General features: G+C 47.8%; 1 protein-coding gene and 2 long non-coding RNA genes across 9 annotated transcripts in view; 1 reads left to right on the plus strand and 2 right to left on the minus strand.

Annotated features, from left to right (window-relative positions):
* The window catches only part of LOC113937050, a 58,308-nt gene extending 58,172 nt beyond the window's left edge, over nucleotides 1–136 (minus strand). For both annotated transcript variants that reach the window (XR_003524469.2, XR_003524468.1), the window contains exon 1: nucleotides 1–136. This is a non-coding gene — a long non-coding RNA (uncharacterized LOC113937050).
* On the plus strand, nucleotides 105–14,674 carry TGIF2 (TGFB induced factor homeobox 2). 6 transcript variants are annotated; one of them, XM_027620697.2, is made up of 3 exons: nucleotides 105–236; nucleotides 4,236–4,461; nucleotides 11,879–14,674. In XM_027620697.2, the coding sequence occupies exons 2-3, from the start codon at nucleotides 4,270–4,272 to the stop codon at nucleotides 12,398–12,400; spliced, it is 714 nt and encodes a 237-aa protein (XP_027476498.1). In that variant the 5' UTR covers nucleotides 105–236; nucleotides 4,236–4,269; the 3' UTR covers nucleotides 12,401–14,674. The 6 variants fall into 6 exon arrangements, with proteins under 6 accessions (XP_027476498.1, XP_027476502.1, XP_027476499.1 ...); XM_027620701.2 differs by lacking the exon at nucleotides 105–236 and adding an exon at nucleotides 529–547; XM_027620698.2 differs by lacking the exon at nucleotides 105–236 and adding an exon at nucleotides 607–676.
* The window catches only part of LOC113937049, an 18,817-nt gene continuing 838 nt past the window's right edge, over nucleotides 9,321–27,299 (minus strand). The window contains exons 2-3 of the long non-coding RNA XR_003524467.1: nucleotides 25,665–25,759; nucleotides 9,321–9,602 (exon numbers count right to left, since the gene is read on the minus strand). This is a non-coding gene — a long non-coding RNA (uncharacterized LOC113937049). The remainder of the gene's footprint in view (nucleotides 9,603–25,664; nucleotides 25,760–27,299) is intronic.

The raw sequence follows: 27,299 nt of genomic DNA on the forward strand, positions 1-27,299 counted from the left end.
CTCTGGCCGCCACTTGTGTTCTAGACCCAGGAGCTGCGTGCTTTGGGGTTGTGTCCGAAGCAGCCTTCTACCCGACTCTAGTGGCCGTTGAGGGCAGAAGAGGCGTCGCATTCAGAACCCGGTCCTCACCAGCTGGGGTAAATCCCCGGGCTAACTGGGCCTCAGTTTCCTCTTGGTGCAATGGGAACCATCACACCGCCGGCGGGAGACCTGGTGGAGGGAGCGGTCTCACAAACGTTAGTCTGCATTATTTCTCCCCTCGGTAACGGCCCCCACTCCCGGCGTGGAGCACACAGTAGGCGCTCCGGAAACGCCCTCCGAGAGGAGGAACGGGCCACTTCCTGCCCCCAAGCCGACTCTCCCGTGTCTGGGTTCCCCACCACTCCTCTTCCGAGGCCATGTGGCATTCCTGAGGGTGGGGGTGGGCGCAGGAAGAAGGTGCCCTCCCGGCCCCGCCCCCTCCGGGCGCGGTGGGCGGGACGAAGCCCCTGGCCGCCGTCGGCCCGCCCCGCGGGGGGTGGGCGTAGCTCGCCGCGCTCCGCACAAAGTTTGTTTTCTCCCTCCGGGCGGGTGGGGGAGGGCGAGGAAAGCGCGGGGGGGAGGAGAGGGGATCTGACGTCAGGCCGCGAGGTGCTTTCCAGCCGCGAGCTGTCAGGCCGAGTGTCAGGCCCGGCAGGTACGCGCCGCGCTCCCCCGGCGCCCCCCGCCCCCTGCCGGGACGCCCGGGACCGAGCCAGGGGCCGCGTGGACGGAAAATCCGCTCGGAAAAGTCAGTGCGGGGCTCAGGAGTGGGACAGAGGCGGGCGGGGGCCGCGCGGACAACTTGGAAAGTTTCTTTTTCTGGGCCGGGCGGGGGAGGGGGCGTCGTCCTGGCGCGTGCGATTGTGGGTGTGTGAGCTCTGGTGTTTGTGAGCCGCGACTCCTGGGGGCGGGCGGGGGCCGGTGGGGGGAATGTCCCACCGCCCCCCCCCAGTTGAAAGCTCTCTCGGGGCCCTTCTGGGGGTCCCATCTCCCTACGATCCTAGCCCGTGAGAGGGCCGCCCCTGCCCCGGGCCAGGGTGAGCGCGCGGGGGGCGGGTTTGTTTGGTTTAAAAAAGTGCACGTTGCTAACCGCCAGCAGCCTTGCCCCCCCGCCCCCCCCGCCGCGGCCGAGCCGAGGAGGGGGCCGCCGAGGGTGACAGCTGCGGGTGGGGGCAGCGGGAAGGGCCCGGGGCTGGGGGGCTGGGGAGCCCGCGCGAGTTCCCCTTTCCTTTGGAACAAAGGAAAGTCTGTCTCGGAGGCATCTGTCACTCCCAGGCTGGCCAAGGAAGCGGGGCGCGTGGGGCCGGCGACCCGAAGAAAGTTTGTGCGCGCCGGGACCCTCAGGCAGGCCGAGCATGAGCCGAGCCTCCCGCGGGGGAAGCGCGCAGTCTCCGGGGTAGGGGGCGGCCAACATGGAGTCTGGGCGCAGGGCTTGGTGGGGGGGGGCGGTGCGGAGGTGGGAGCCCAGCCCCCTCCCCTCCCCCTCCGGGCCGAGTTCGGAGCACAAAGCCGAGCGCGCAGGCTCGGCCAGCCCCGCGCCCCGAAGAGTCAGCCAGCGCCAAGCGGCGGGGGAAGGGGGTGGGAACCAAACTTTTTCCTGCCCCGGGACAGACACGTGAGTTTTCTTTCTTCCAGAGCCCCCGCCCCACCCGCACTGCAGGCTGGCGGGGGAGCTGGGGCGCCGAGTCTGGCGCGGGGTAGGGGGCTGAGGGGTGCGGGCGCCCCGAGCGCAGGCCGATTCCCCGCCGCCCCGGGAGCCATGTGCTCCGACTAGGTCTGGGCCGCGGGGGAGGCTGCGCGCTTTGTGTGAACTGCTGGGAATGCACCGTGAGTGCGCGGCCCGGGGGAGTATCGGGAGGAGTTGGGGGAGTTGTCAGAAAGTTCGTGCGGGAGTGGCTGCACGTCGGCGTCGTGGAGTGTGTAGCAGGGTGCACCGGGTGTCGTGTCGTGAGGGTGCTGCCACAGGCCAGTTGGGATAAGAATTGATCGCTGGTGTGATGACGTTTGGAGTTTCCTCAGTCTGAGATCGCGGGTGGGCGGGCCGGTTGGCGTTTGTGGGTAGGCGTATATCCAGGAATTGGGCTGGTTTTGTGGGTACCAGTTGTTCGTGCTAGACGTGGGATCTGTAAGCTGTGCGTGTGCTGTGTTTGTCGGTGAAAACCATGGTGGTTCCAGGAGCTAAGCGATGGGTTGGTGCCTGTTATCTGAGCACTGTTACAGAGTTGCGTGGTGGTGAGGGCATGTGTGTGTCTGTCAGTCTGTGTCTGGGTGTGAGTGTGGGGTGTGTATGTGGAAAACCTTCCCCGTTGTAAGCTGGCTGGAGTGCAGGACATCATGGAGGAGAGAGGTCTGTGGAGGCTGAGGGGTCATCTCCATGGGCCACCTCAGGAACCCTGCAGCCTGGGACTTGGCTGGCAGCCAGGGTGGAGTTTTTACAGATAACCCTGAGTAAACTTCTCATAGCCTGCCAGGACTGCATCCCTGAGCCCAGATCCCAACTGCCCTGGCCAGCTAAGCCCCAGAAACCTGACCTCAGAAAGCAGCCTGCTGTTGGTGTTCTCTGAGGAGTGGCACCTCTAACCAAGGCCTGTCTCACCTCCAGGTGGCCTGGCTGGGAGGGTGAGACCCTTCCCTCGAAAGCCTGGCCCAGCCAGCCCAGATATCTGGGCTCAGGCCCAAGTCGAGGAAACAAAACCTGGGAGATGCCAGAGTCTCTTGGCCCAGCCTGCTGGGTAGCTGTTAAAAGGCTGAGGAGGGAGGAGCCTTGAGATTCTGGCATTAGCTTGCCCTGGAACTTTTGGTTTTAAAATGTAAATCTCTTTTGCATGTGTGAACCAGAAGTTTGTCAGGGGGATGAGCAACTGAGTTGGGTTGTCTAGGGAAACCCCTTCCTTCGTTTGACAGGTGAAGAGGGGGCTCAAGCCCAGAAAGGAAGGCGCACACTTGCCAAAGTCACACAGCCAAGATGAGAGAACCAGAGCCCAGCCTTGCTCATTTATCTGGATTTTTGAGGAATTGGTTCATGGACCAGGCCAGGGGCTAGAAGACAAAAGAGAATGTCTGAGACAACCAATAGGGATGACTCAACACTCTCTTGCAGGGCACAGTAGGCACAGTAAATGTTACACAGATTGCTGGAGGACCATGGTGATTAATAGACTTCCCAGACCTGGGAGGCAAGATGCAATAGAGTCTGGTGGGGCTGGGGGAAGTTGGTTGTTGGCGGTGGCAAACCTTGGTCCAAACCTTGTTTCCGTACCCTATTCTGGAGGTGAAATTTTTTTTTCCTAACAGCTTTATTGAGATGTAGCTCACATATCATACAACTTACCCATTTAAAGCAAACAAATGAGTGGTTTTAGTATTTTCACAACTATGTAATCACCACTGCAGTCAATTTTAGAACATTTTTATCACCTCAGAAAGAAACTCCATACCCTTTAGCTGTCATCCTTCTATTCCGCCCTCAGCCCAATCTAAATATTTCATTAAAACGGAATCAAATGTGTTTTTTGTGACCTTCTTTTACTTAGCATATTTTCAAGGTTCATCCACAGTGTAGCATGGATCAGGACTTAGCTCCTTTTTATGGCCAAATAATATTCCACCATATGGATGGACTACGTTTTGTTTTATCCATTCCTCCACTGATGGACGCTTGGGTTGTTTCCACCTTTTGGCTATTACGAATAATGTCGCTATAAACATTTGTGTTCAAGGTTGTTTGTGAACACAGGTTTTCATTTCTCTTTGGTAGATGTCTAGGAGTGAAATTACTGGGTCACATGGTAACTGTCTAAATTAGGTGGCTTTCTCCCTGGGCCCTGATTTTCTCATCTATAAAATGATGGTAATAGTAGTATCTGTCTTACAAGGACTTTGTGAGGATCAAATGAGATAGGAAGCGTGAAGTGCTTGGTACAGAGCATGGAAAACAGACCCCAGTGGTAGCTATGATTCTCTCTAGCCTGGTACTGCTTATTAATGAGCTGCCATTTATGTCAGTAGTCTTCTACTGGCCGACCGCATAAAATAAAGGCATCTCAAACTCTTCCCTTCTAGGTTGCCCAGGCTAAGATATGGCCTGAGACTTTGATTTGCTATCCCTCCATTTTGGTGTCCCAGGCTCTAATAATGGTGTGTTTGGAGACAAGGAAAGGGTGAGAGGCAGTGCATGGTAATAATGTCCCCATCCCCTTTGTCACTTGTTCCAGGCTTGCCCAAGGTCCAGCCTAGCCCCTAGACACCATGTCAGACAGTGACCTGGGTGAGGATGAAGGCCTCCTCTCCCTCGCAGGCAAGAGGAAGCGCCGAGGCAACCTGCCCAAAGAATCGGTGAAGATCCTCCGGGACTGGCTGTACTTGCACCGCTACAACGCGTACCCCTCGGAACAGGAAAAGCTGAGCCTTTCCGGGCAGACCAACCTGTCAGTGCTGCAGGTAAGGAGCCAGTAGCAGGGGGCCTGGCTTCTATGCCTGTCTGAGCCCTGTCACTGATACACTCTGTGGCCACTTGAGAACAGCCACTCTCCCTGCCTCAAGGGAAGACAACGATGTGAGGTCACTGCAGCTAGATTGGGGAGACTTCTGAAGAGGTAGTTCATGTCTTGTTGTCGTTAACAATGGAGGCCACGGGAAGGCAAGAGGGCATTGAGTGTTTGGAATTCAGCCCCCAGCCTCAGAGCAGTGTCTGGAGAGTGACTTGGTTGCAGAAGGGCAGCTGGTGGTCTGCAGTGTAGTTAGAAAAATGAGTTGGGATCATGGCCAAGGAAAGGGCAGAATTCAGAGGTTCTGGGTTCAAAACCCAGTTCTGCCACATAGGAGCAATGGACTACACCTTGATTTCTCCACCTGTAAAGTGGGGGGTTCGAATCCTCCCCTGCCTGACTGAATTGTTAAGGAGCAGATTCTGAACTGGATGTGAAAGTGTTTTGGGGGCACCTGGCTGGCTCAGTCAGTGGAGCATGTGACTCTTGATCTTGGGGTTGTGAATTCACATCCTATATTGGCTGTAGAGATTACTTAAAAATAAAATCTTAAGAAAAAGAAAAGATGGGGTGCCTGGGTGGCTCAGTTGGTTGAGCGTCTGACTCTTGATTTAGGCTCAGGTCATGATCTCAGGATCCTGGGATCGAGCCCCACATCAGGCTCCACACTCAGCATGGAATCTGCTTGTCCCTCTCCCTCCTCTGTCCCATGGCCACACCTCCACCCCCGCACTCTTCTCTAAAAATAAATATTTTTTAAAAAGAAAGTGCTTTGTAAACCATGCACATGAGCATACCTGAAGATCTCTTGTCCACTTTTTGTCAGAGCACAAGGTATTATCTCCTTTGAACTGCCCCAGCTGCTGACTTATAGGTGTTTTTGTTCTGTTTGCTAGGTAGTCCTGGTGCTAGGCAGGACACCCTGGACTACCAATGACTTGCCTCCAATTTGGCTCTCATCTACCTGGGAGACACAGAGCAGGCCCCCAGCCTAGCAAAGGCCTATTCCCTGCCCCACAAGCCCCCAGTGCTCCCTTCATGACCCAGCTAAGCCTCTACCTGAAGTCCCTCTGCCACCGGTTCCAGCTCTGTCTTTTCCTAGCCTTTAATAGATTCCTTATTTCAGTCTGTGGTGCTAACTCTCCCTCCTTCCCTTACCCCACTCGGAACCTCCCTTGTCTCCCCAGCTCCCATCCCTCTTCCACAATGCCTCACGCTGAGTATTCAGCCCTCAGAACTCCTGTCACCTGACTTTATACTTGCTGGGCAGTGGTTAATGGGAGTCTTGTCTGCGAGAAAGGCTCTAGAGTTACAGAACCTGACTCTGATCCCATCTTCTCCACAAGAAGCCTGGACATTGGCCAGGTCCACTGCCTCTCCCTGAGCCTCGTGTTTCCTCGTCTGAAAAAAGGAGATGAATGTGGTACTTTCATAGCATGTAAGGAGGAGGGATGGAGAAGAAAGATTCAAGGCTCACGGCGAGGTGAGCACAGAGTGGGTGTTTCTGCTCTTGTCATCCTCATGTCTCCTAGAGCATAGGTCTTGGACGGACCCCGGGTGTCTAGCAGTGTCTAGCATCTCACAGTGTTGCCAAGTGCTCCCAGCTAGAGTTGAGGTCCCAGAGAAGAACCAGACACATTCCTACCTTCAAGGTGTCTAGTCCAGGATGGGAAAGTGGGGAAGACCTAGCCTTTAGTGTTTGTAAAAAGTAATCACTTGCTGGGACAGAAGGCAGCAGAGATGCAGGCAGGGTTTCTAAGCCAGCCTGGAACCTCAACAGGCCTCCCAAAAGAGGTGGACTTGAACTCATAGGATGCAGAACAACACAAGCCAAAGGCTTAAGCCTGAGAACCAGGATCACCTAGATGGGCTCTTTGCTGGTCTTCTGCCTCCTGCCTTTTTCCCTCAAGTCCATTCTATCCTCTCGCTCTTTTTTTTTTTTAATGGGCTTTATTAAGCAGTTCATGAATTGGACAGCATCCCATCTAACTCTGCTCCCTCAGTCCATTCTCTTGAACACAAAAGTACAAATCTGGTGGTGTTACACACTCCATGGACCCCACTGTCCTCTGCATAGGGTCCCAACTTAGGAGCTTACCAGCCTCATCTCTCAGTTCTTCCTGTCCCCGAGGCTTGTGAACCTTCGGACCTTCTCCCTGGGCTTCTCCCTGACTTTTCTGAACCTGGCTCACTCCATGTAAGCATTCTCACTCCATGAGAGCATTCTTGGACTAGGTTTGAGGCCACTACTCTGTGTTCCTGGTGCACCTCCTTCCTGTACTGCCACACTGTACTGAAATTGCTTTTTGTCAGGGAACTGTTTCTTAGAACTGAGTGATGTGCCAATTTAAAGATTTTTTATTTATTTATTTGAGAGAGAGAATGAGAGACAGCACGAGAGGGAAGAGGGTCAGAGGGAGAAGCAGACCCCCCGCTGAGCAGGGAGCCCGATGTGGGACCCGATCCCGGGACTCCAGGATCATGACCTGAGCCGAAGGCAGTCGCTTAACCGAGTCACCCAGGCGCCCTAATTTCTCTTATTTTTCATGGGCCCGCCTCCTCTCCAACATGTTGACTTGAAATATTTTTATCATCACGTCACTTAAGCACATATAAACATAAAACTGGGTTAAAAAAAAACAACTTGCTGGGCGCCTGGGTGGCTCAGTCGTTAAGCGTCTGCCTTCGGCTCAGGTCATGATCCCAGGGTCCTGGGATCGAGTCCCACATCGGGCTCCCTGCTCAGCGGGAAGCCTGCTTCTCCCTCTTCCACTCCCCCTGCTTGTGTTCCTGCTCTCGCTGTCTCTCTCTGTCAAATAAATAAAATCTTTAAAAAAAAAAAAAACTTGCTTTTGCTCTTATAAATTGTAAAATAACCAGTTTTCCAAAGTAAATGTAAAATCAATGACATTCCATCTAGCTGCATTAATATAAAATGGTGGATGGGGATGATGCTTTGCTGACTGGGCTGTGGTGTGTAGTATGACAAAGGCACTGACTCTGGAGTTGAGCAAGTCTGGATTGCCAGAGGCCACTGTGCTCCTACTCAAGATCAGAATGGAAACATAAAGCTAAAACATTCTTCTGAGAACTAGTGGACCCCTAGGATGATATATCCCTGATTCCACTTAGAGAAATGTTGGTCTGGAGCAAGGATTTGTTGCTGGAGACTTCTGAGGAAGGGCCAGCTGGATCCTGGTGTGCCCTGATGGGAAGGGTTCTGGTGTTGGCCGCCGTGCTCTAGAGTCATGCTGAGAGTTAATGAGCAGTGGGGACCATGTGGCCCTGGGTGGAAACTATACCATGAATCCCACATGGCCTCCAACCATCTACCTCTGCTTGGAGGTCTCACAGGCACCTCAGATTTCTCAATTGGTAATGGATAACTTCTCCAAGCTGGCTCCTTCCCTTTCTAAGGGGTGGCCCTTGATTGCCCTTTCTCAGCTCCTTTGATCAGTCACCAATTCCTATGCATTCACCCCTTAAATATTTCTGGAATGTGGCTTTCCCTACCCTGATCCAACCTATCATTGTCTTACCACTTGTTACTCCACTATTAAAAACCCTTCAATGACTCCTGCCAACCTAATGACAATATCACCTGTCCCTATCTGCAGAGTGGGCCTCATCCCTGCCCCCTCCCCCATACTCATGCCACACTAATCAGTACCCCAGACCACTTCATTCCCACTCCTGACCAGGGAGACTCTCCACCCTCAGAAGAACTGTGTGCTCCCACAGTACCAGGACTGGGTCAGCATTTGGACAATGGACTGTAGCTGCTTTTTAGAACACACTGAACTCCAGAAGCCGAGGCTTACTTATCACTATATGCCAAGTGTTTAGCTCAATGCCTGGTATCTGGTAGGTGCTCAGTAAGTAATTGCTGAATTGATAGAAAATGAGGAAGTGTGGGAAATGTCAATAGGCAGGACCTCTAAAGAAATGTAGTAGCTCCTCAGTCTGGAAGAATTGGCCTAAGTCCCTGGAGGCATCTCTCTTTCCTGTAATTTTTAAAATTTCACTGTTTATTAAGAACTTTTGCAAATATCCACAAAAGAAAATGTTATAATGCACCCCTGGAACCAATCACCTGGCTTCATCACGCATCAGCGTTTTGCCAAGCTTGTTTTCTCTCTCCCTGGGGACAGCTCCTTTGCTTGTCTCCTTTAACTGGCCCAAGAGCAATCTCATTAGCAAGTCAATGAGTCATTTAACTAACTGGTTTGCTGGTACTCGCCTGGGGCTAGGCAGTCAGGAGGGTAAGACCAAAAGTCATTTGTGAAGGGTTTTCACAGGTCCCTGTGACACCCTTTGAGCCCACTTTATTGCTGTGGTTTTTAACTGTTCTAAAGGGCTGGCTGCCTGTTGGGGAGGGAAGGTAAGCGTGGCAGGGAGGGTTCGGGCCCCATTCTTTCACTCTCATACTGATTGGGGGTGTGCGCTGTGCCAGGCCCGGTGCTATGTGCTGGAAACACAGCGGTAGAACAGTCACTATCCCTGCCTTCTGGGTAGCGTCCTGTAGGGAGGGAAGACAATATTTAATGGACTAAGAATTCAACGTAGTTAATTACCGATGTGGTGTCATTTGAGCTCCCCATTCCTTCAACTCCTTTAGGACTCCATTCAAATGCAGTTACCTGAGAGAAGACTTTCCCAAAGTGGGACGGGGATGGGGGTGAGCGGGTTAAACCATTGGTTCCTAAGTCTGGGCAGCAGAATTTGTGAGCTTGTTTAAAAACACGCATTTCTGACTCCACCCCACCCCACTCCCACTGGATCTGTAGAGCAGATGAGAGAGTTTTTTGGGTTTTTTTTAAAGATTTTTTATTTGTACGCAATCACACCCAACACCGGGCTCGAACCCACAACCCTGAGATCAAGAGTTGCACGCTCCACTGACTGAGCCAGCCACGCACCCCCAAGAGATAACTATTTTTTTAAGTCACCGTCAAGGTGATTCTAATACAGCCAGCTGCTTTTGAGAGCACCTGGGTATGGGTGGTCACAACACAAGTGGAGGTCCAGTGATGTTTGAGAAAGGTCTTTCCGTGCCTTCACTTCGCTCCCTTCTTTTGCTTCTGTCTTTCACAGCTGAAAGACAAAATTAAAGCACGTGTGGGTCAGCCTTCTTCAAAGGCCCTCCTCTGATCCTCCTGGCCTTCATCAGCTTCCTGGTGCCCCTCCCACGCCCGTTTGCCACAGCAATTCCTCCCACATTCTTCATCTCAGCCACTGATAAAAAGTACTGGCCGGACAGCAGCCTCTCACATAGGGCCATTTTGTGGTAGAGACAGGCTTTCAGGCACCCAGCCTGTGTTGTGCCGTATCAATCACAGAATTCACCTTGGCATTCTCCCCACCACCTCCCCAAGGACCTTGAGTGGGGGCAGATCACATGCCCTTTTCCTGACTCGGACATGGGGCGGGCAGCTGAAGGGGCTACAGAAATTCCTGACTGCCTGATACCACAGCTGGCCCTAGTGGCACACGCGGCCTCCCGCCCTTGCCCGGCCCCCCTCAGCTGTGCATTTCTAGCAGACGAGAAGACAAAACAGACAGTAGGCTGCCAGATTTTCTGTGGACCAGGGTGAGCATGTGGGAGAATATATATTCTGTGTGTGGGGAGGGTGTTTTTCTGCTCTTCTCTTCCCAGAATTCTAAGCCAAAATGGGAGGCGCAGCTAGGGGCTAGGTGCCCACACAGCTGCTAATAAACGCCTAGGCTCCCCTCCCCAAGCCTGCTTTCTCAACAGAAATCCTCATCCCTACTTCACTTGAACCAGGTCACTGTGACCTGACAGTTTGCCCTGCACACAGGGCTAAGGTGAGCAGGCACAGTGTTCTCTGGTAGCACAGGTAGCTGGTGAGGCAGCTGCAGGATGCAGGAGTGGAAGCATCCGAACAACCAGAAAAGGCTTCAGTCTTTTCACCTGGCAGTGGGGGGTTTTCTGGAACACAGCCCAGCCTTTGAACTGGTGACCTTGAGCAAGTTACTGAGCTCTCTGATCAGGGCCTCTGTTTCGTCACCGGTTCAAATAAAGTGATCATCACAGTACCTGTCTCAAGTTGTTGAAGATTAAATAAGTAATTAGATGGGAAATGTTCAGAACAGCACCTGGTATGCTTTGTGTTCAACAAGTATTCACTTTTAGGATTATGGTCATGATTATTCGGTTGTCAGTTCCACGTGTTTGCTAAGACAGAGCAAAGCACAGTAAGAACAGCAATAGGGGCCCTCAAGCCAGGAGACCTGGGTTTGGATCCCAGCTCTACACTCGGAGCCTGTGTGACTTTGGGCACATTCTTGCATCCTTTAAGAGTTGAGTTCCCTCCTTAGTACTTTGGGGACACTGCTCACAACCTTTCAGGCTTGTATACAGATGAAACAAAATGCGAGTGAGGTGGCTGGCATAGTACTTAGTATCAGAAGTGCTGAGTCCCTTTCCTTTGCCTCACTCAGCTGTTCAGCCCTACCTCTCTCTGGGGCTCCCCTGCAACCTTAGCCAGTATTCAGCTTAGCCAATGTCTGCTGATGCCTGCTGGTGTGTGTGTGTGGTTGTACTGGAAAGACCCTAGAGATGAAGAGGAATAAACGAGAACCTCTGGAATGGAGAGGAAGAGAAGCCACAAGAAGGCTCAGGTTCTGCCCTGAACAGGAGTTTTCACAGCCTGCTGAGCAAGGAGCCAAGAAACTCCAGGCACCAGCTCCCGCCATAGGTAGCTGTCCCTTTGGCTAGATACAGACTCCATAGAAAGATGATACCCAAGGGCTTGCCCTGGGAATGGGCCAAGAGAGATGATAAGCAGGGGTAGAAACTGGTACAGGAACCCTAAGGAGAGCTGGGCCTTGATCCATTCAGCAAACAGTAGAGGAACATTAGGCATTACTGAAGCCCACACAGTTCCCAATATCCCAACACATAGGAGGTGAGGGGGAGAGGGCTGCTGTCTTTGCCGTCTTCAGCAGCTGGTGCATGCTGTGTAAGTATCTGTTGGTAAACAGGGAGAAGAAATAGGGCCAGGAGACGGACCTACAGTGTGCAAGGTATGAAGGTCCAACAAGCCACTGTTTAGGCCCATTAGTGGTTTGCCATGGTGTTCTGGCCTAGTGGGATCAGCCCTGCCTGCTGTCAGTTCTACCCTGAGTCCACAAAGACTAGATTGGGTCTTCCCACTATTGTCCCTACCACTGGTTGTAATTTTATACTCATATGTAGGATTTAAATCTCTCTTCCCAACATGAACTTGTCTGAAGGCTGGGATCATGTCTGTGTTGTTTGCTGCTGTGTTTCTGGGGCCAGCAACATAGGTGCTTCATAGCTGGTTTTGACTGAGTGAACTGATCACGGCCTCTTCTATGCATTCCAGATATGTAACTGGTTCATCAACGCCCGGCGGCGCCTTCTCCCAGACATGCTTCGGAAGGATGGCAAAGACCCCAATCAGTTCACCATCTCCCGCCGCGGGGGTAAGGCCTCAGATGTGGCCCTCCCCCGAGGCAGCAGCCCCTCGGTGCTGGCTGTGTCCGTACCAGCCCCCACCAGTGTGCTCTCCTTGTCCGTGTGCTCCATGCCACTCCACTCAGGCCAGGGGGAAAAGCCAGCGGCCCCCTTCCCACAAGGGGAGCCGGAGCCTCCGAAGCCCTTGGTGACCCCTGGCAACACACTCACCCTCCTGACCAGAGCTGAAGCTGGAAGCCCCACAGGTGGACTCTTCAACACGCCACCGCCCACACCCCCAGAGCAGGACAAGGAAGACTTCAGTAGCTTCCAGCTGCTGGTGGAGGTGGCGCTACAGAGGGCTGCTGAGATGGAGCTTCAGAAGCAGCAGGACCCATCGCCCCCCTTACTGCACACTCCTATCCCCTTAGTCTCCGAAAACCCCAAGTAGGCATCTGCCAAGAAGGGTGCTCGAGGTTCGAGCCAGCTGTCCAGGGTCTCCATTTTGGTTCCCTTTCATACAGAGGGCTTTCTTTGGATCACTGCCAAACATCGGGGTCATCTCCTCTGTCCAGAGGTCTTCAGCAGGAAGATGCCAGCTGGTGTCACTGCACTGTGACGGGGACCTCTCTGCTAACTGCCGTTTCTCCAGGCCTCCTCAGTGATGAGATTGAGATCGGAGATAGGCATGGTGCTGCTGCTGCTTCTCCAGAGGATTCCCAGGACACCTTTGTTCCAGCCTGCTTTCCTAGGCTGGGCACAGGAAACCTGCCACATTCAAACCTATGCCCCACAGCTGGGCCTCTTCGTTAAGCCAAGTGTGGACAGTCCAAGTTCGTAAGTGTGAACAAAAGACAAGAGGAACCCAGCAGATGTAACAGAACTGACTCCAGTTGAATGTTTAGGTTTTCACTAAACTGTTTATTTTTCCCTTTTTGCTGGGGTTTGCATTAATGGGAGTAGTTAGGTGTGGGGAGTGAGTGTGTGTTGCGTGAGGGAATCTGATGAACTGGGAATTCTGCACCACTGCAACTGGTGAGTGTTTTACAAGGAAGGAGTATTTTTATTTTGGGGACCAGCTAAATCTCTGCAAAATTCCAAATGGTTGTTTTATTGTTGGTTTGATTTACAAAAAAAAAAAAAACAAAAAACTTTTTGAGCTTTGGCTTTTCTGCATCAGGCACAGAAGGAAACAAAGCCTTCTTAAGAATAGAGAGGGTCCAACACAGAATCTGACCAAACCTTCTCAGCGCAGAGCAGAGAAGGATAAAACCAGAGAGGTGGTTTTTGGTTTGGTTTGTTCAGTTTTTTTGTTTTGTTTTTTTTTTTAATTTTTGTTTTTACTATGTTTTGGGGGACGGGGGAAGTAAGTTAGACCAAGGCAGTGGGTTTTTTGTTTTTTTTTTTTTTCTCCCCTCTCTTTAATGTTTTCCTCTCTTTATCCTTGAAAGCTTGGCCCTGCAGCCTGAGTTTTGAATTCCTTTAAGAACTTGGATTAGTGGGGCCAGAATGTCAAAAGCTGCCCAGGAGCTCCTACTTGGAGAGAAGTGAGCCACCTACTGGTCAGGAAGCCCTTGTAGCTGACTCAGATGGGCAGTTTTTCCCACGATGGTGGCAAGAACCTATTCCTGGAAGGAGCAGGGAACATGCCCCCAGCTGCTGAGGAGCTGCCTTCTACGGAGGCTGGGGCTGGAAATCGGTTAGGAAGCCTGTCCGCTGTGTCTTTGTGTTGCACCTTTCTCTAAATTGGAGTTGCAGAGGCCTCTGCCCTGAACTTCACGGTGAAATAGATCACAGTTGGTCTTACTCTTCTCCCTCCTCCCCATTTTTTATTTTGCTGTCTTATTGCTAACAGCATTCGACAGCAATACACCCCATCTTTATATATCCTAAGAAACACTAATCCTAGGTTACTATTAGCCAAAATATTTTTGTTCTGAAAGCATTGTTACTGGGCCAAAAGACAGGTCAGGAGCCCCCTGCCTGTAGTTTCCTGAAGTTGCAAAGTCAGGCACAAGGGGGAGATTCCTGGCACAGGGGGAGATTCCTGGGGGTTGACTGACATGGGTGGGCCTGGCCGGGAGAAAGGCAGTAATGTGTGTTCTGTCCTTTCTGGGATGATCCCTGAAGACTTCAGGGAGGCTACCTGACTTCTCAGTGGCTTGGCCTACCCACTGCTGTGGGAATGGGGATTAGCTTTTTAAGGAGTGGGAGCTTTGCTCTCTGTGAGTGGGCAAGTTTCCTACGCTCTCTCTTTTGCCACCCCGCCCCATCCTTGCATGTCCCAGGGGGATCAGGGATCCTCACCCTCCTGAGGCCCAGCTGGGGAAGAAAGAACATAGCAGCTTCAAGATTAGTTGAAGTTGCTGTTTGCCCAGCCTGTTCCACCCCACCCATGTCTGTGAGCCCAGGTCTGGTATACTGTTGGAAGATGCTTATAGCAAGAGACCCCGGAAGTGTATTGGGCTGGGGTGGGACTTTTCCTTCCCACAGTGCACTGAGCAGTAGAGGTGGTGAGGGGTGAGGAGCCATGCTGCTGAATTTTGGTTGGCATTCCCCCCCTTGTGCAAGATGGGGAGGCTGGGGGTGGTGCAGCCTCCGCTTGGTTTGGTTGTGAGATAAACCTGGAGGAGAAGCACAGTTATCCCATTGAATTATTTGAGCAAAAAAACTACTGTAAATAACTTTTGTTTTTGTCTTTCGTCAAATAAAGTTGTTTTTGGTTTTTGTTTTGTTTTTTAAAGCAGAAACAGATTGACCCACAGTGACCCTGGGCCCCATCTGGAGGTGGGGCAGTTGCTGAGTTCTTACAGGGCTTTATCATTTCCCCCCTCTAGCAGCCACCTGTCAGGGTTGGGCGCCCTGCATCCTTATTCCTTGTCCTCAACCCTGGCCCATATCCCTTTCATCACAGTGGGCAGGGGGCATATGCCTCCCATGCTGCACCAGTCTTCCCTGGGATAAACAGTCAAGCTTTGGGGTTGCTGAGTGGTGAGGAAACTTAGGGAGCTAGCAACTTTATCCTCCCCCTCAACCAGTGAGGGGTTGGACTGCAGTATGAAGCCAGCACAGAAAGCAGAAGAGATGAAATGGATGCTTCAGTCATGTCTGAAACTGGTACCACCTCTAGACTTCCCTATTATGTAAGCTAGTAAATTTCCCTTTTTTGCTTAAGATAGCTGTGAGTTTCATTTACTTCTTTACTTCTTAATGAAATGACTATACATTTCATTGCAGCCCAAACAGTACAAAGTCAAGGCCTGCAGCAGCAAACGGCCTTGCTATGTGCCTGGACCTGTGCAGTGTTCATTATTAAATTTTGTATACACACAAAAGAAGTGAGATGCCCTTCTCATAGGTGAAGAAACTGAGCGTTTGTTAAATTCATTGGCCTGCACTGTACAGCCAGTATTAAATGGAGCTAGGATATGAATTGAAGTCTATCTTGCTTGAAGGTCACCCTAACATCTGCCTGGACTTATTTGAACTAGTGATGGGCAGTTCACTGCCTACTGGCATTAACTGGCAAACAGTTAATGGTTTGGGCTAAACACTAGAAATTTCTTCTACTGAACCAAATCAGCTTCTTCCTGATTCCAGTAGACCTAGATGGAGGATATCCAATCTCCCACAAGTCACTCTCGTGTAGAAATTGGGAGTCGGGCGCCTGGGTGGCTCAGTTGGTTAAGCAACTGCCTTTGGTTCAGGTCATGATCCTGGAGTCCCGGGATTGAGTCCCGCATCAGGCTCCCTGCTCAACAGGGAGTCTGCTTCTCCCTCTGACCCTCTTCCCTCTCATGCTGTCTCTCATTCTCTCTCAAATAAATAAAATCTTTAAAAAAAAATTGGGAATCAGTGCCTCCCCATTCACATTCCCCAGATTAAAGAGCTCCAGTTTGAGAGAGTTTAGCCATTCATCCAAGGTCCTGGTTTCCACTTCCCTCCATCAGTAGCCCTCAAACTGGACACTTGGCCCTAGGGCTCGGCAGAATAGCAACATGCTGGAAGGGGTCTTCAAAATAAGTTCAATACTCATTTTCACCTGGAAAATGAGTATTAATATTACCCTAAAAGGGGAAGTGATTTGGATGGTTTGACTGCCTTAGAAGAGATGGCTTCCTATAAATACTTTTCAAAGAACTGAAACCAAAAGCATTTTCTGCATCAAGCTTCAAATTGATGAACCCCAGAGTAAGCAAGCACTTTAGATAATGAAAGTTGATAGGGATAATGTGGCTAGAGTCCCTCTCCTCAGAAGTTAGAAATATCATCTAAGGACAGCTACCTTTCCTCTAACAGTCCCGTTTAGGAAACAGCATTTAAATGCATTGGCTTAAATAAGTAATAAAAATAAATAAATGCATTGGCTGGCTCAGTTAATAGAGCATGTGACTCTTGATCTTGGGGTCGTGAGTTTGAGCCCCATGTGGGGTGTAGAGATGACTTTAAATGCATTGGCTGGCTCAGTTAGTAGAGCATGTGACTCGATCTTGGGGTCATGAGTTTGAGCCCCATGTGGGGTGTAGAGATGACTTTAAAAAGTAAAATCTTAAAAAAAAAAAACCCTCTAGGGTTGGACTTGACTCCGGATTTAAAAAGTACACTCTAGGGGCGCCCGGCTGGCTCAGTCAGTGGAGCATACAACTCTTGATCTCAGGGTCATGAGCTCTAGCCCCATGTTGGGGGTAAAGATTACTAAAAAAAAAACAATAAAAAAAAGAAAAAAACTACATTCTAGTTTAGAAACTGCTAATGGGAAAAACTCCCAGAGGGGAGGGCCTTTGCCTGCCTTGGTGTGCTATAACATTGGTATGTTAGCCACTGTAACTGTAGAGAAGGGAACTCGGGGGAATGTGGAAATAATTATCAATGCTCTCAATGTTACTGGTTTCCAAAGCACTTCTTTATAATCTAAGCCTGCATTTAGATTCTGGCTCTGTCATCTAATTAGGTGTCATGATCATAGGCAAGTCAACTTACCACTCATCAATAAAATGGGCATAGTAATATTCACCTCTTAGGAGGATGAAATAGGACACTCCACGTTACTGTTGTTTTATATTGCTATTATCTGGCCTCCCAGCACAGGGCTGGGAGTAAAACAGAACTGTGAAAATAACTTGCCCCATACCACACAGCTGTTAAGTGGCAGAACTGAAAGGAATTACCCAGAGTAGTTCTCAAGCCTTAATATGTATCAAAGTCATCAGGAGAGCTTACAAAAATGCAAATTCCCAGACCTCACCCCCAGGGAGTCCAGAAATCTACACTCTTCACTTATGCCACAGGAGATTCTCATGCTATTGCTCCAGGGACCTGATCATTTATGATCAGGACACTGACTTATCCCAAGGAAGCTGCTAGGTTAAGACAGCACCTCATCTTTCAAAGTTTTAAGGTAAGAGGAAGAAGGGTACCACCAAGTAGTTTACCCCTCCCCCTGCCAAACCATTTGACTTCCACCCAGCTCCCAGGAGTCTATTGTGGCCTGAAGGTCAAGTGTAACCTTCCTGAGATGGTCATTTTAATTACACAAATAATCCACATTTACTATAGAAAATTTTAAAATAAAAGAGAGGAGTTCAGTATAGTGGTTAAGAGCCCAGCCAACTTTTAGAGGAAAACATGTAAAACAGTTAGCAAAGTTGGCACCCAGTAAGAACCCAGTAAGTACTAGTAAAACATTTATCTTAGGCAAAAAGAGGGCCTGGATACAAACTCAGACCTCTACTTCACAACGGGTGCTCTTTCCACAGCTTGTGGTTTTTTTCCCCATGGGACTCTGATTTGTGACTCCCTCTGTGTCTGTCCAGGGCCCCCAATCTTACCCCTCGAGGACACTTTCCTCTCCAAGCCCTCCTACAAGCAGCTGGCAGTGGCACAGACGCCTTCAGCGGAGAGGACATACTCAGTCCCGAGGCTGAGATGGTGTGTTTAACTGGTGCTTAAAAGGTCCCAACCTCAAAAAGGCAAAATCTGTCCTACTTCCAAATCTCTCTCCCACTTCCAAATCTGACTCTTCATCAAGTTCTTCTCCATCTTAGACCACCCAGGATGTTTATTTTAACCAGATGGATGCACTGGGATTCAGCCAGACTCCCCACTTCCTAAGATAAGGAAAGCCTTGGGTGAAAGCACAAAGGGATTAAGTCTCAGCCCCATAAATACCCTCCAGGCAAGGGTTCTCCATGCTAACTCCCAGCTTGGCTTTGTCTGCTCCTAGAAAACTAAGAGGAGGAACACAGATCAGGTTTCCGATGCCTACTGAACCTCTAACTTGCTGTGTGACACTGAGCTGGACTGAATCTAAGGACCCCTCTAAATCTAACTTTCTGTGACACCCCCCCCACGTAATCACAAACTTAATGAATCTCAGAGTTAAGAGCTTCACAATATAATACTACATATAAAACTCTTCTTGCAAAAAATAAAATCCGTTTACAGATGATATGATCACATATGTAAAATCCTAAAGACTCCACCAAAAGGAAAAAAAAAAGAATAAATGGATTCAGCAAAGTTGCAGGATACAAAATCACACAAAAATCAGTTGTGTTTCTACACACGAACAATGAACAATCCAAAAAGGAAATTTAAAAAAAATTTTTCAAATTATAATAGCATCAAAAAGAATAAAATAGTTAAGAATTAACCAAAGAAGTGAGACTTACGTACCGAAAACTAGAAAACATTGCTGAATGAAATTAAGAAAGATAAAAATAAATGGAAAAATATCTTGTGTTCATGGATTGGAGGACTTACCTACAGATTTTCACTGCAATCTCTATCAAAACCCCACTGTTGTTTTTTTTTTTTAATAGGCTTCCACGCCCAACTAGGGGCTTGAACTCACTACCCCAAGATCAAGAGTTGCATGCATGTTCTACCAAATGAACCAGCCAGATGCCCTTCCAATGACTTTTTTTTTTTTTTGCAGAAATGGAACTCGTTCTAAAATGTATATGGAATCTTAAGGAACCCCCAATAACCAAAACAATCTTGAAAAAGAACAAAGTTAGAAGACTCACACCTCCTGATTTCAAAACTTACTACAAAGCAGACCAACCATGAGAGACAATGGACTCTGAAAAACAAACTGAGGGTTCTAGAGGGGAGGGGGGTGGGGGGATGGGTTAGCCTGGTGATGGGTATTAAAGAGGGCACGTTCTGCGTAGAGCACTGGGTGTTATGCACAAACAATGAATCATGGAACACTACATCCAAAACTAATGATGTAATGTATGGTGATTAACATAACAATAAAAAAATTTTTAAAAAACTTACAAAGCTAAAATAATCAAAAAGTGTGGTATTGGCACAATGACAAAAATAAATAGACCAAAGGAATAGGATTGCAATATACCCTCACATATGTGGTCAAATGATCTTCAACAAAGGTGCTAAGGCCATTTGATGCAGGAAGGGCAGTCTTTTTAATAAATGGTGTTGAGAAAACTGGATATCCACATGTAAAAGAATGAAGTTGGACCCTTACCTAATACCACATAAAAAAAGTAACTCAATGGGGCACCTGTCTGGCTCAGTTGGTGGAGCATGTGACTTTTTTTTTTTTAAGATTTTATTTATTTGACAGAGAGAGACACAGCGAGAGAGGGAACACAAGCAGGGGGAGTAGGAGAGGGAGAAGCAGGCTTCCCGCAGAGCAGGGAGTCCAATGCAGGGCTCGATCCCAGGACCCTGGGATCACGACCTGAGCCGAAGGCAGAGGCCCAACGACTGAGTCACCCAGGTGCCCTGGAGCATGTGACTCTTGATCTTAGGGTCAGAAGTTTACAGAGTTTACATTAAACAACAAGAAAAATTAAATCAAAATGGATGAAACACCTAAATATAAGTGCTAAACTAAAAAACCTCTTAGAAGAAATCAGGGGAGAAGCTTGTTGACATTGATTTAGCAATTTTTTTAAGGTTTTGTTGTTGTTGTTGTTGTTTTGGTTGTTTTGTTTTAAAGTAATCTCTACACCCAACAAGGGGCTTGAAATCATGACCCTGAGATCAAGAGTCACATGCTCTGGGGCACCTAGGTAGCAAAGTCAGTTGAGTGTCTGACTCTTGGTTTTGGCTCAGGTCCTGATCTCAGGGTTGTGAGATCAAGCCCCATGTTGGGCTCTTGCTCAGTGCAGAGTCTGCTTAAGACTCTCTCCCTCTGCCCCTCCCCTCTCCTCTAAAATAAATAAATCTTTTTTTTTAAAGAGTCACGTGCTCTTCCAACTGAGCTCGCTAGGTGCCCTGGCGGTGATTTACTGGATATGATACCAAAAGCACAAGTAACAACAACAAAAAATTAGACAAACTATACTTCATGAAAATTAAAAACTTAAAAAAATTTTTTAAGTAATCTCTACTTAATAAAGGGGCATGAACTCACAACCCTGAGATCAAGAGTCACATACTCTACCAACTGAGTCAGCCAGGTGCCCCCCAAATTAAAAACTGTTGTATATCAAAGGATACTACTATCAACAGAGTAAAAAAGGGGGGGGCGCCTGGGTGGCTCAGTCGTTAGGCATCTGCCTTCAGCTCAGGTCATGGTCCCAGGGTCCTGGGATCGAGCCCCACATCGGGCTCCCTGCTTGGTGAGAAGCCTACTTCTCCCTCTCCCACTCCCCCTGCTTGTGTTCCTGCTCTCACTATCTCTCTGTCAAATAAATAAATAAAATCTTAAAAAAAACCACAAACACATTGTAAAAAGGTAACCCACAGAATAGGAGAAAATATTTGCAAATTACATAAATGATAAAGGATTAATATCCCGAATATATACAGAACTCCTAAAACTCAACAACAACAACAAAAAACAAATGACAGGACTCAAAAAATGGGCAAGGGTCTGGAATAGACATTTCTCCGAAGACATACAAATGACCAACAAGCACATGAAAAGATGCTCAACATCACTAATCATTAGGAAAATGCAAATAAAAATCATAATGAGATACCACTTCACACCCATTAGGTTGGCTATTATCAAGGGGCACCAGGGTGGCTCAGTAGCTTAAGCATCTGCCTTCGGTTTAAGTCATGATCTCAGGGTCTTGGGATCGAGCCCCATGTCCAAGCCCGTGTCCAACTCCCTGCTCATCGGGGAGTCTGCTTCTCCCTCTCCCTCTGCCCCTCCCCACCAACTCATGTGTGCTTTTTCTATCTCAAATAAATAAATAAAATCTTAAAAAAAAAAACAGAAAACAAGTGTTGATGAGAATGTGGACAAATTGGAACTCTTGCATACTGTTGGTAGAAATGCAAAATGGTGCAGCTACTGTAGAAAACAGTATGGTTGTTCCTCAAAAAATTAAAAAGAGGAATTATCACATGATCCAGCAATTCCACTCTGGGTATATACTCCACAGAATGGAAAGCAGGAATATAAAAAGATATTTGTATACCCATATTCATAATAGTATTATTCACAACAGCAAAGAGGTGGAAGCAGCCTAAGTGTACCCCAGTAGACGAAAAAATAACAAAATAAGGTATATATTATGAAACTGAATAAAGGGAACCTCATTTAAGATGGAGATGGGGGGAACCTGGGTGGCTCAGTCAGTAAAGTGGTCGACTCTTGATTTCAGCTCAGGTCATGATCTCAGGGTCTTGGGATAGAACCCCATGCTGGGCTCCGAGCTCAGCGGAGAGTCAGCTTTAGATTCTCTTCCTCTCTCTATCCCTCTGCTCCTCCCCCCTCATGTGCACACACACTCTCTCTCGCAAATAAACAAATAAATCTTAAAAAAAAAAATGGAAATGTGGGCGCCTGACTGCCTCAATAGATGGAACATGCAACTCTTGATCTCAGGGTTGTGAGTTCAAGCACCACACTGGGTGTAGCAATTACTTAAAAAATAAAAAAATAAATTTTATGGGGCACCTGGGGTGGCTTAGTCGGTTAAGTGTCTGCCTTCAGCTCAGGTCATGATCCCAGAGTCCTGGGATCAAGCCCCGCATTGGGCTCTCTGCTCAACAGAGAGCCTGCTTCTCTCTCTCCCTCTGCCTGCCACTCTGCCTACTTGTGCTCTCTCTCTCTCTTTTTTTAAGGATTTTATTTATTTATTTGAAAGAGGAAGACACAGCAAGAGAGGGAACACAAGCAGGGGGAATGGGAGAGGCAGAAGAAGCAGGCTTCCCGCGGAGCAGGGAGCCTGATGCAGGGTTCCAATCCAGGACCCTGGGACCATGACCTGAGCCGAAGGCAGACGCTTAACAACTGAGCCACCCAGGCGCCCCATTGTGCTCTCTCTCTTATAAATAAATTCTTTTAAAAAATAAATTCTAAAAAGTCTTTAAAAAAAAAAAATTAAATAGGGCACCTGGGTGGCTCAGTTGGTTAAGCGACTGCCTTCGGCTCAGGTCATGATCCTGGAGTCCCGGGATCAAGTCCCACATCGGGCTTCCTGCTTAGCGGGGAGTCTGCTTCTCCCTCTGACCCTCTTCCCTCTCGTGCTTTCTATCTCTCATTCTCTCTAACAAATAAATAAAATCTTGAAAAAAAAAAAAATTAAATAATAAAAGAGTTGGGAGGCCAGCAGAAGGAGCTCTCACGCACTATCAGTCCTCATCAATTAAACAGAAAGACCCCAGGGCGCCTGGGTGGCTCAGTTGGTTAAGTAACTGCCTTCAGCTCAGGTCACGATCCTGGAGTCCGGGGATCGAGTCCCGCATCGGGCTCCCCACTCAGCAGGGAGTCTGCTTCTCCCTCCGACCCTATCCCCTCTCATGTGCTCTCGCTCTCTCAAATAATTAAATAAAAATCTTTAAAAAAAATAAATAAATAAACAGAAAGACCCCAACAGACATACCTTTAACTCCCAACAGGAAGAAGCCTATTTTTTACTACCCCAGCAGGAGGAAGAAAGATCTTCTCCTCGCCCAGCAACAGCCCAGTCAATGAAAGACCATTACAACTGTTACAGCCAATGAAAAGCCACTATACTTCAAACTCCTAGTTTAATCCAACATGTACTTTTTGTTTATAAAAGCCCCTCCCAATCTCCTTCCTCTATAAAAGCAAATTTCTCTCCTTTGTTCTTTGGATTTGCCTATCATTTTGCTATAGTTTGCATGTCCCAAATAGCAATACTCTGCTGTTCCCAAATAAACTAATTTTTGCTGGTAAAAAAAGTGAGTTTTATTTTTAAGGTTAACAGTATATATAATAAACACCTAAAGAACATTTAACAAAGTTATCCTGCCTTAAAAAGGAAGGAAATTCAGGTGGCCTGGGTGGCTTGGTCGGTTGAGCATCTGCCTTCAGCTCACGTCATGATCCCAGGGTCCTGGGATCTAGCCCTGCATCGGGCTCCCTGCTCAGCGGGAAGCCTGCTTCTCCCTCTCCCACTCCCCCTGCTTGTGTTCCCTCTCTCGCTGTCTCATTCTCTGTCAAATAAATAAATAAATAAATAATCTTTTAAAAAAAATTTTTTAATAAAAAAAAAAGAAAAGGAAGGAAATTCTGACACTGGCTATACCATGGATGAATCCTGAAAACAGTATGCTAACTGAAATAAGCCAATCAGAAAAGGACTAACACGGTGTGATTCCACTCTTATGAGGCACTTAGTCAAATTTAGGGACAGAAAGTACAATGGTAGTTGTTGGGGACTGGGATAAAGAGAGATTGAGGAGGGACGCCTGGGTGGCTCAGTCGTTAAGCATCTGCCTTTGGTCAGATCATGATCCCAGGGTCCTGGGATCGAGCCCCACATCGGGCTCCCTGCTCCCCAGGAAGCCTGCTTCTCCCTCTCCCACTCCCCCTGCTTGTGTTCCCTCTCTCACTGTGTCTCTCTCTGTCAAATAAATAAATAAAATCTTAAAAAAAAAAAAAGAGAGAGAGATTGAGGAGTTACTACTTTGAGGGCACAAAACTTCCAGTTTTGCAAGATGAAAGCGTTCTGAAAATGGATGGTGATGGCATCTACACAACAAAGTAAATGTACTTCCCTGTGCCACCAAACTGTACACTTAAAAATGTAAATTTTGTGGGGCGCCTGGGTGGCTCAGTCGTTAAGCGTCTGCCTTCAGCTCAGGTCATGATCCCAGGCTCCTGGGATCAAGCCCCACATTGGGCTCCCTGCTCGGGGGGAAGCCTGCTTCTCCCTCTCCCACTCCCCCTGCTTGTGTTCCCCCTCTCGCTGTATGTCTCTTTGTCAAATAAATAAATAAAAAATCTTTTAAAAAAATGTAAATTTTGTTATGTATACTTTACAGCAAGTAAAAAAAAAATTAAGTTTAAAAAATAATTTAGGGGCACCTGGATGGCTCAGTTGGTTAGGCGTCTGCCTTCGGCTCACATCATGATCCCAGGACCCTGCCCTGATGCTCAGCAGGGAGCCTGCTTCTCTCTCTCTTTCTACCTGCCACTCTACTTGTCCTCTCTGTCAAATTAATAAAGCCTTTTTAAAAAAAAATAAAGAATTTACTGTTTTATTCCAATTGTCTCCATCGTCAGTGCCCCCCCATATCTCCCGAGTGACTTTAACAGTCTTTAAACTAGTCTCCCACTCTGATCGCAGCCAGAATGACCTTGCTAAGATGCAAACCTGAAAAGTGAAGTACCCCTGCTCAAATCCCTTCTGTGGCTTCCTCCACCCTTCGGACAAAAATAATTTCTTCATGGCCATCATCAAAAAGACAAGGGGGGTCTGGTCTCACATCTATGGATGTAGAGAAAAGGGAATCCTTGTGCACTGTTGGTGGGAATATAAATTGGTGCTGCCACTATGGAAAACAATATGGAGGATCCTCAAAAAATTAAAAATAGAAATACTCTATGAACCAGCAATTCCACTTTTAGGAATATATAACACTAAGAAATAAGGAAATGAAAACACTAACTTGAAAAGATATCTGTACCCCATGTTCATAGCAGCATTATTTACAAGAACCAAGGCATGGAAACAACCTAAATGTCCACCAATGAATGAATGGATAAAGAAGTTGTGGTATATACACCATGGAATATTACTCAGCCACAAAAAATGAGGAAATCCTACCATTTGTGACAACATGTATGGACCTTGGAGGTTTATGCTGAGTAAAATAAGTCAGTTGGAGAAAGACAAATACTTTATGATCTCACTTACGTGTGTAATCTTAAAAAACAGACTCAGAAAAAGAGATCAGACTTGTGGTTACCAGAGGTAGGTGATGGGGGAGGGGGAGACGGAGGAAGGTAGTCGTTAAAAGATACAAACTTCCAGTTGAGATGAATAAATAGTAAGGATGTAAGGTAGACATGAGGACAATAGCTAACAATGCTGTACTGACACATTGGAAAATTGCTAAAAGAATAAATCCTAAGCGTTCTCATCACAAAGAAAATTTTTTTCTTCTTTTCATTGCATCTACATGAGAAGACGGAATTAGCTGTATCTATTGTTGTGATCATTTCACAATATATGTAAATCAAACCATCAAGAGGTAGGCCTTAAACTTTACAGTGATGTATGTCAATTATATTTCAATAAAACCGGAAAAAACAAAAACAAATTCTTCAGCATGCCCCTCCCACTCCTTCCCAACTTGTGGCTTTATTCCCTACCAGTGGCTGACAGGGTTTCAACTCCTGGAATGCTCTCTTTCTTTCCCTCGTCCCCTTAACTCCTACTCTTCCTTCAGAGCTCCATCTTTCCTAACCCTCCAGATCAAACTCCCCATCACAATCCTTTGCTACCAGGCCCAGTAGACTGAAAACTTACCTTTTCTGTCTTGGACCTTGGATGAGGTATTCTTCCAACAATCTATGACAGAATGAATGATAGTTTGTCTTCAGCACTGCATGCCCCCAGGGAATCTGTAAAAGACGTGTTTTGTTTTGTTTTTTAAGATTTATTTATTTGACAGAGAGAGGGCACAAGCAGGGGGAGCGGCAGGCAGAGGGAGAGGAAGAAGCAGGCTCCCCACTGAGCCGGGAGCCCGATGCGGGGCTCAATCCTAGGACCCTGAGATCATGACCTGAGCTGAAGGCAGACACCCAACCATCTGAGCCACCCAGAGGCCCCAAATGTAAAAGAGGTTTTATACCAATGGTACACTTCCAAACTGGAGTCAGCTGGTTAGGCTTTAACCACAGTTTTGCCTATGGGAGGGAACAAGGTTCAGAAAAAAGGCAGGGCTGAAATGTCCACAATAGCCAAACTGTGGAAAGAGCCAAGATGTCCATCGACAGATGAATGGTTAAAGAAGATGTGGTATATATACACAATGGAATATTATGCAGCCATCAAAAGGAATGAGATCTTGCCATTTGCAACGACGTGGATGGAACTGGAGGGTGTTATGCTTAGTGAAATAAGTCAATCAGAGAAAGACATGTATCATATGACCTCACTGATATGAGGAATTCTTAATCTCAGGAAACAAACTGAGTGTTACTGGAGTGGTTGGGGGTGGGAGGGATGGGGTGGCTGGGTGATAGACATTGGGGAGGGTATGTGCTATGGTGAGCGCTGTGAATTGTGCAAGACTGTTGAATCACAGATCTGTACTTCTGAAACAACGCAACATATGTTAAGAAAAAAGAAAAAGAAAAGATAGCAGGAGAGGAAGAATGAAGGGGAGTAAGTCAGAGGGGGAGACGAACCATGAGAGATGATGGACTCTGAAAAACAAACTGAGGGTTCTAGAGGGGAGGAGGGGAGGGGGATGGGTTAGCCTGGTGATGGGTATTGAAGAGGGCACATTCTGCATGGAGCACTAGGTGTTATGAACAAACAATGAATCGTGGAACACTACATCAAAAACTAATGATGTAATATATGGTGATTAACATAACAATAAAAAATTAAAAAAAAAAGGCAGGGCTGAAAAAGAACAAGATCCATGTGAAAGTTGGAGGACTAAAAGACATGGACCCATGTTAGGTATATGTCCCTCCCACCAGGTCCAGACATAGTAATGTCTGTTGCTGTGTATGTCATCTTTTGGGGTCCAGCTTCACTCAACCTATTGAAAGAGGATCTTGGAATTGAGCTGTGGTTGAAAACACCAGCTATGGAATTCTGAAAAAGCTCCCTAGGAGATTGTTGCTTGCCTAGGGGGAGAAATACAGGTCAATGTTGACAGGTATACAAAGGATGTTCTGACTTCATTGATATTCTGTCCTCACTAATATTCTTTAAGACTAAAAGCTTAGGGGCACCTGGTGGCTCAGTTGGTTGGCCAACTGCCTTTGGCTCAGGTCATGATCCTGGGGTCCTGGGATGGAGCCCTGCATCAGGCTCCCTGATCAGCAAGAGTCTGCTTCTCCCCCTCCCCCTGCTCACACTCTCTCTCACTCACTCTCTCTTTCAAATAAATAAATAAAATCTCAAAAAAAAAAAAAAAAAAAGACT

Source organism: Zalophus californianus, chromosome 8 (assembly GCF_009762305.2).
Source record: "Zalophus californianus isolate mZalCal1 chromosome 8, mZalCal1.pri.v2, whole genome shotgun sequence".
Taxonomy (NCBI): Eukaryota; Metazoa; Chordata; class Mammalia; order Carnivora; family Otariidae; genus Zalophus; species Zalophus californianus.